General features: G+C 48.8%; 4 protein-coding genes and 1 non-coding gene; 3 read left to right on the top strand and 2 right to left on the bottom strand.

The window, feature by feature from the left end:
- Window positions 1-1,273, top strand: part of CNAG_01889 (glutathione S-transferase) — a 1,571-nt gene extending 298 nt beyond the window's left edge. The window contains exons 2-6 of the mRNA XM_012197439.1: window positions 1-77; window positions 134-671; window positions 723-790; window positions 845-931; window positions 982-1,273. The exon at window positions 1-77 is cut by the window's left edge and continues 13 nt beyond it. Of these exons, the coding sequence (XP_012052829.1) occupies window positions 1-77; window positions 134-671; window positions 723-790; window positions 845-931; window positions 982-1,073 (862 nt within the window). The 3' untranslated portion in view covers window positions 1,074-1,273.
- CNAG_13015 lies at window positions 1,143-3,218 on the bottom strand. The gene has a single exon (XR_001046243.1). It is a non-coding gene; the product is annotated as a hypothetical RNA (non-coding RNA).
- On the top strand, window positions 2,104-4,353 carry CNAG_07612 (hypothetical protein). XM_012197095.1 has 6 exons: window positions 2,104-2,730; window positions 2,784-2,852; window positions 2,901-3,207; window positions 3,254-3,321; window positions 3,372-3,453; window positions 3,506-4,353. Exons 3-6 carry the CDS (start codon window positions 3,079-3,081, stop codon window positions 4,304-4,306), a joined length of 1,080 nt encoding a protein of 359 aa, XP_012052485.1. The 5' UTR covers window positions 2,104-2,730; window positions 2,784-2,852; window positions 2,901-3,078; the 3' UTR covers window positions 4,307-4,353.
- Window positions 4,354-4,366: 13 nt separating this feature from the next.
- On the bottom strand, window positions 4,367-5,736 carry CNAG_01886 (hypothetical protein). XM_012197438.1 has 2 exons: window positions 4,882-5,736; window positions 4,367-4,827 (listed from the first exon to the last, which is right to left on the bottom strand). Exons 1-2 carry the CDS (start codon window positions 5,503-5,505, stop codon window positions 4,450-4,452), a joined length of 1,002 nt encoding a protein of 333 aa, XP_012052828.1. The 5' UTR covers window positions 5,506-5,736; the 3' UTR covers window positions 4,367-4,449.
- A 67-nt stretch (window positions 5,737-5,803) lies between these two features.
- CNAG_01885 (DNA polymerase sigma subunit) overlaps window positions 5,804-7,500 on the top strand; it is a 2,939-nt gene continuing 1,242 nt past the window's right edge. Inside the window, exons 1-6 of the mRNA XM_012197094.1 lie at window positions 5,804-6,317; window positions 6,366-6,536; window positions 6,589-6,749; window positions 6,801-7,006; window positions 7,061-7,271; window positions 7,323-7,500. The exon at window positions 7,323-7,500 is cut by the window's right edge and continues 28 nt beyond it. Coding sequence (XP_012052484.1) covers window positions 5,884-6,317; window positions 6,366-6,536; window positions 6,589-6,749; window positions 6,801-7,006; window positions 7,061-7,271; window positions 7,323-7,500 — 1,361 coding nt within the window. The 5' untranslated portion in view covers window positions 5,804-5,883. The remainder of the gene's footprint in view (window positions 6,318-6,365; window positions 6,537-6,588; window positions 6,750-6,800; window positions 7,007-7,060; window positions 7,272-7,322) is intronic.

Genomic DNA, 7,500 nt, shown 5'->3' with positions numbered 1-7,500 from the left:
TTATGTCGCTTTCGGTTGCCCCTGGGCCCATAGATCTCTCATTGTTCGCCGCCTGAAGGGCCTCGAGGACTTTATTGGTCCGTTTTAATTTTTTATTTTTCATCTATGCAAACTAGCTAAACTTACTTTGCAGACATCTCTATTGTCCACCCCCACTTACACGAAGGCGGATGGCACTTTGTCACCCCTGAAGCCGCCGCCCACCCTGCTCCCGTCTCCGAGCACCCGGATACCTCTTTCCCCGGTGCGACTCAAGATCACCTCTTTGGTTTCTCCCACCTTTCCAAAATCTACTACAAGGCCAATCCCGACTACAATGCCCGTTTCACAGTCCCTGTCGTCTGGGACAAAATAACGGGTACTATTGTGAATAATGAGTCTAGCGAAGTCATCAGATTCTTCAACAGCGCTTTCAATGAGTTGCTCCCCGAGGGAAAAGGCAAGGATCTCGACCTTTACCCGGAAGAGCTGAGGGGGGAGATTGACGAACTGAATGAATGGGTGTACCACGATATCAACAATGGCGTGTACAAGACTGGGTTTGCGACTACACAAGAGGCGTATGAAAAGGCTGTAATTCCTTTGGGCAAGGCATTGGAGAGGATCAACGAGCGACTTAGTGACGGCAGGGAATTCCTTGTTGGTGGAAGATTAACAGAAGCCGACGTGAGGTCAGTAGATTTTTTGTAAAAGCGGAAAGAAGCTTGCTGATACTTTGATAGGCTGTATACCACCATCGTCAGGTATGACCCTGTTTACCACAGTCACTTCAAGTGCAATACTGGATTGAGCGAGTCTAATCATGAAAACCCATTAAAGTGTTTAGGCTGACGTATCAATGAAGTCCGACATGACTATCCTCATATCAATCGATGGCTAAAGAACCTTTATTGGAATTACCCCGCCTTCAAGGATACCACCAATTTCGACCGTGAGCCTTTTACATACTAGTTCAAAGCATATGTTGATTATCATCTACAGACATCAAGGACGGTTATTGGTACTCTCAGATCAACCTTAACCCTACCCGAATTGTCCCTATTGGACCCAAGCATAATGTTGAACCTCTTTAGGCAGCCAGCCGGAAATTGAATGAAGGTTAATGAAGTATAGAAGAAGAAAAAAATAGGGAGATCTTGTCGCTCAAAACGAAGATGCAATTAATTATGGTTTACAGGCTCATAGATACTAACTTGTCCTTCAGATATACCTAAATGTGACACAGCGCATACTAGACAAGCACCTTTGTTTCCCATCCTTTGTATAACATTCCCACCTCTGAATGCGTCCTGCTCATAATTACGAAAGCCCATCTCATGCTCACCGCAGGTCGCTCTTCAAGCTTGCAGGTCAGGCTGCTTCTTATATCATGCCGCAGCGCGACTCCTACTCCTGGTATCCACCAACAACCGCACTCCCCACATCGCTTTCTTACCCTCGACCGCCCTCTGGAACGTCCGACTTTGATAATGAAGATCGACCATTCCAATATTCAACAGCTGGCCCGCCTACACTCTACTCGGAGCTGGACGCTGCTTGGTCCCAGCCTAGCCACATACCATCTCGTGCCGCCGGATCCCCGCCGCCCCCATTACCCACACCCGGTCCGGGCAAGCATGATGCAATTCCACCAGAAAGCCAGTTTGGTGGGACAGAGGAAGCTGACGACGATGATGATGATGACCTGTATCATCGGAGTGATTGGGACGAAGAGCCCAAGACGAGTGCGACTGGTTGGAGTCGGTCTTCCTGGGCTGGACCGACCACGGGAGGTACCCATCTGACGCACTTTCCGAAACTCGGAGGGATCAAGGAAGATGAAGAATGGATCCCGCCTGTTTTTGATACAGGACTCAACCAGATGATGTTGCAGCGAATATCGGCGCCTCCAGAAAGTGTGGGTTACGGAAGGGTGGAATACGCGATCGATCAAGGAGGGGTAATGGATAGTCCTGGGGAGATGACTCCGGCTGTGTATTGTGATAGGGATAATATGCCCTCCATGGTACGAGTGAAAGCAGGACCGGACTTTGAAAATCCAAGATACCTTCCCATAACACAAAGGCGGTCCACCTTGCCTTCCATCCTTGATCTGGACCATCTCGTCAAGAAAGCAGCAACCCCAACCGCTATCAAGGCTGAACCCATCTCCGAGTCTTACCAAACCCAGTCTCCCTTCCGGCCTCAAGACCCGTTTGCAGATAGCCCGACTGACGGAACACCACAGGAAGGACAAGGTCTTACTCGTCATCGATCGCCCTATGCCGCACAGCCTACGCCTGATTTGACAAAGGCATATAACCGTAACCGTGGCTATGGCCCTGGCGCATCGCCAAAGCTGCTTACCCCTGAAGCACATCAGAGGTTGGGAAGGATGTCAATGGCTACTGCACGTTACACATTACCTCCTCAACGTAACCCTGGAAGGGGACTGAGATTGCCCTTCGGCAAAAGTGAGGCGTCAAAGGATAATGACGATGATAGCCTCCCACCACATCGTGTCCTCTCTGCACCAGTCCGCTTTTACCTGACTTACCGGGTTTTTATTTTGCCATTACTGACTCTGGCGTGCGCGCTTATTCTGACCATGTGCAACACCACTTCATCTAGCTCATTGAGTGGCTTCCTCAAGATAGGAAATGGTGTGTTCCAAGGAGCGCAAGGCGACACAGGAAAGGGGGATGGCGTCGCTCTAGGTGTTCGGGGGTGGTGTGTGCAGGGTGCCGATGAGTGGGTTGCCTTGGTTTATAAATTGGACGTAAGCAAAGGCTAACAAGAAGCAGCCCCGAATGTCAAGCGTATAGCAGTGGTGATTTCAAAAATGAGTCAGGCTCATTCACCATCCCGGAAACGTGAGTTGCTCTTCCCTTATCAGCCACTCTTGTCTAACTTCTTCCAAGTCCAATTCTATCTAACCTTTCCTCCCTTCTCACCGCCCTCACAATCTTCACCTGGCTCCTCGCCACCTTCCAAATCGTCACCGCCTTTCTCCACTTCTATCTCTTCTTCGCACTTTCTTTCCCTCTTTCCCATCTTGTACCCTTTCCAGCTACTAAACAACCAAGAGAAGAGGTTGATATGCGAGTTAAATGTGAGAGGCCTCCATATGAAGAGTACTTGTGGGTTTGGTGGGCTTGGTGGGGCCATAGGAGAGCTCCCGTAGGGTGGATTTTCGGACTTTTGGTCGGCGGTTTAAGTCTAGCCACTGTGAGAATCATATATTTTTATTAGGGACTTAGGCTAATAAAACCAGTTTGGAGTGGCAGTGTTATTTAAGAGGGCTATCCTCAATGGTACGAGGTCTAGCGACGTCCATTATGGGTGAATTCAACGTTTACGAAAAGACAAGGACGATCGCTGACCGTTAGCAGCATGGGAGCATTCATGCCCCTTGTCATTCACTTCTTGACCCTTGACACATTCATTTCATCGGTCATGTACTTTGTTAAAATCGTGAGCATTTTTTCCGTCCTCCCTCACCACTTGATCTTACTTGGAATGCTAGAAATCAAATATTTTTACCCTTCTAAACCCCCCTGACCCATCACCGACCGTCCTCATGCTTCCTTCCTCTTCCAAACCAATGCAACATATCCGCCAGACAAACGGCGGCTCATTCTTCGCCCCGCGGCAGCCTACTATGGTGAGAGATACGGGTTATACAGCCAACCCTAATGGATACGGGACGTATGGGTATGCGGAAGAAGGAATGGGAGAAAAAGTATGGTCCGATGCCGACGCGCCTCCACTTCCACCTGCCGAACCACTCGATCCCGAGACGATTCGATGGTTATCAGCTTATCCCGCTGATCCAGAGCTCACGTCTCTCATTTCTTCCCTTTGTGCCAATAAGCCTAATGATGACTTTTTGCTTTCCTCCGTTGGATTGCTTTATCTACGACCAGAAACAGAGCAGGAGCAAGCGCTCTTGGTTCCTCCAATGGGAGTGATTAGGAAGGAGCTGATAGAGGATGCGCATCTCGATCCTTCCCCATATGTAGAACAAGTGTCAACAGGCGAATTGGCTCATAATAGCATTGAAGTCATGGTAGCGACATTAGGAGATACCTTTTGGTGGAATGGTTTGGCACGAGATTGCCAAGAGTATGCCGAAAAATGTCGAGTGTGTAATGAGAGAAAGAGGAAGAAAGAAATTGAGGCACAAGCTGGGATGACTGCAGTGCCGTGGACGGGTATCACTGGTTGGACGCAGGGGATGACAGCGGTTGGAGAAAGTGAAATGGCCGCAGAGATGGCGATGGCGATGAAAAAGGCGGCTGAGGAGGCAGATAAGGCCAAGTTGTAGTTTCGATACGCTTAATATATTATTGTATGCACATCACTTTAGAAGATCATCCGGCTGTTGCTCAGACCAGGGTCGAAATTCACAATACATAGGTACTCTACAAAGGTCAGATCACAACATGTATGTTTTAACAATATCCGTCATTATACTTCCGCTTCACCCCATCTTTGCCTCCTCACCACGGCCAATTCCCCCAGCAATCGGTTTGCTTCTTCGTATCTCTTTCTCACTTCTATTTCAGCCTCGGTTTCATCATTCATATCTTCATCATCGCCCATCTTCTCATTCATTCCATCATAGCTCGTATAGGAATGTGTATGGTGAGGCGGAGGAGGACGTGCTGGAGTGTACGGAGATGATTGCGGGTACGGTGTTCGCTGGATATAAGGTGACGTTGATGTTCGAGCAGGAGAAAACATGGTAGACGACGATGGGTTGGGAGAGCGATATGCACGGGAGGGATGAGAATGCGACCGTGGGGATGAAGGAGGCCGTATAGTTGCGTTAAGCCGGGCCAAGTGCTAAATGAAGGTTTAGTAATTTTCGGGAATTTACATATGGAGCGAGCGACATACCAGGTTGTGAAGCAGCGAATTTTGCTCAGTATACGCTTCACCCCATTCCCGTCTCATCTCTTCCTCGTCTATCCAATGCTCCTCCTGCATGTTTTCCGCTTTTTCCCGGAAGGGAGAAGACGAAGGAGGTTGGTTCCGTATAGGAGAAGAGGACATGAGCGGTGCTGCGTTACTCGCGTGAGGAGCGGGAAGCGGTGTTGGGAATGGATAGCCGGCAGAGGACGGAGCTGCTTGTGCTGGATGAGTGACAGGAGTCGCCAGATGTCCCGGTGGATAGTGGTATTGTTGCTGATGTTGGTTCACGCCATTCGGTGGAGCATTGATCCTGTCCCACTGCTTTGTCCTCCTACGCTCTACTCCCATCTCCAACCCCGTCCTTATTTGCGCCGTCGAATTGCTTTCTGTTTGAGTATTCTGATAGTAATTGAAGTAGTCTTGATCATAGGTGTTCAGGGGAGAGGCAACGCCACTATGCGGAGAATCTGGCAAGCCAAAATGCTGGTGCTGCTCCTTCTTCCGCCGTTTGAGGAGAATATCAAGGGGAGACGCAAGATCTGATATTTCTGGTTCTAGAGATGGGGATGGTGAGCGTGGCCTCTTAGGACGCTGGGGAGGTGCGAGCATGGCTGTGAATGTTTGTGTCTCGTCCAAGAAGCAAGGTGTATGTGGCAGTACAAGTGGTACTACAGGCGCTAGCTAAGATTAACAAACGCTTCGTGTCCGGTATGCAAGTCGCTCTGGGCTTGTCGCCATCCCATCCGGCACAACGGTCTTTCAGCCACTGGGGTCTTCGAGGACTCCCTTTCTATTGGGAATATTCCTTCGGGGAAATTCGGGTTATGAGACGGAGAAAAGATGATATAGATATGGAAATGAGATAGATTTGGGCGGCAATTCGAGGTTTTGGATGTGTACATCTCCCGTGCCTGGATTCATTCGCGCAAAGTTGAACTTGTCACATTTATTCGTTTTCCACATATCCTCTATATTTTTTCCACAAAAATGGCGACAGGTTTCCAGCCGGCAGAGTCATTCATATCATTCGGACAGCCAGCTTCTCCGCCATCAAAAGTCAACGAAGCATCCAGCAGCCCCCGCAAAGGAAAGCGGAAAGCCTCAGACACTCCAGCTCCAGGAGAGAAGCAAACAAAGAAGAAGAAGAAGGACAAGAAGGACAAGAAGAAAAAAGGTAACAAAAAGTTCCAGGCTGTTGACGAGCCAGGCAAGAAAGATGGCCTGCCTGGTCTCAGCAAAAAGCAGAAGAAGGCGTTGAAGGAGCAAGAGCATAAAGCGCGTAAAAGCGACCAGAAAAAGGGTAATAATAGAAGGATAGAAGCCGGACCCAGAAATAAGAAAGAGGAAGAAAAGGCTGCGGAGAGGCATGCTCCATGGACAGAGCTGGTAGACGTGGATTTGTGTCGTGATCCTGTCGATCTGTAGGTTCATCAGCTTACAACATCCAGATATTGACTAGCTCCACCCAGTCTGACTGAAGAAATCAACGCATTCTACAAATATGTCTCCCCGACGAGAGAGGAGTTTGAGGTCCGATTGTTCATGATCGAATTGATTACTCGAACTATCAACAAGCTTTGGCCGGAAGCTGAAGTCACGCCGTTCGGATCATGGCAGACTCAGTTATATCTTCCCCAAGGGTGGGTGAGACTGTAGCCTGTAAGGCTAAGGCGCGTACTGACCTTGAAAAAGTGATATTGATCTGGTGGTGGCCCACAAGTACCTTTCAGACGCCAACAAGCAGCGCCTTTTGGCCGAACTGGGTAAAGCTATGAGGCAAGCCAATATTACCGACGTTGTTGCCATCATCGCTCGTGCCAGAGTGCCTATCATTAAATTTGTCACGCTCGAAGGTGAGTCACATGTCACTTCTCTTGCGGATTCGTCTAAGCAAGGGGCCATAGGCAAGATCAACGTCGATATATCCCTCAACCAAGGCAATGGTGTTACTGCTGGAAAAATCATCAACCAGTATCTCGACGCTCTTCCCGGTGCCCGGCAGCTCATTCTTATCGTCAAATACTTTCTCAGTCAACGGTCGATGAACGAAGTGTACACTGGCGGCCTTGGAAGTTATTCTGTCATTTGCATGGTCATCTCCTTCCTCCAAGTATGTCATTGTCGCACATAAATCCATTTTCTCGACTGACATTCATGATTGCAGCTCCATCCCAAACTTCGTCGGTCAGAGATAAACCCCGAACTCAATCTCGGTACCCTCCTAATTGAGTTCTTTGAGCTCTTTGGCCGAAATTTCAATTACAACGATGTTGGAATCTCCATTCGGCGCGGAGGTTTCTACTTTTCCAAAGCTAGTAGGGGTTGGATGAAGGGACAAAGTTTCTTGTTGAGTATTGAGGACCCACAAGATAAAGGTTTGTCAACTTCTAATAGAAATAATTTTTCACGACAGCTGATGTGAATAGATAACGACATTTCTGGTGGATCCTTTGGTATTCGCCAAGTACGAAATACCCTTGGCGGCGCCTACGAACTTCTCAGTATGCGCCTCTTTGAGCGTGCGGAAGAGATGAGCCGCAATGGACGTGGCGGCAGGAGAAGTACATCATGGAAGGACAAGGAAGGGGACGACTGGAGTATCCT

The sequence above is a fragment of the Cryptococcus neoformans genome, chromosome 11 (assembly GCF_000149245.1).
Source record: "Cryptococcus neoformans var. grubii H99 chromosome 11, complete sequence".
NCBI lineage: Eukaryota > Fungi > Basidiomycota > Tremellomycetes > Tremellales > Cryptococcaceae > Cryptococcus > Cryptococcus neoformans.
This window is presented reverse-complemented; position numbering and strand designations above follow the sequence as displayed.

Bases quoted from the DNA above. Each gene is read 5' to 3' on its own strand.
- CNAG_07612 (XM_012197095.1), top strand. From the start codon at position 3,079: ATGCGAGTTAAATGTGAGAGGCCTCCATATGAAGAGTACTTGTGGGTT. The intron at 3,322-3,371 runs GTGAATTCAACG...GACCGTTAGCAG, and splicing joins TCTAGCGACGTCCATTATGG to CATGGGAGCATTCATGCCCC. The intron at 3,454-3,505 runs GTGAGCATTTTT...TTGGAATGCTAG, and splicing joins TCATGTACTTTGTTAAAATC to AAATCAAATATTTTTACCCT.
- CNAG_01886 (XM_012197438.1), bottom strand. From the start codon at position 5,505: ATGCTCGCACCTCCCCAGCGTCCTAAGAGGCCACGCTCACCATCCCCA. The intron at 4,828-4,881 runs GTATGTCGCTCG...ACCTTCATTTAG, and splicing joins ATTCGCTGCTTCACAACCTG to CACTTGGCCCGGCTTAACGC.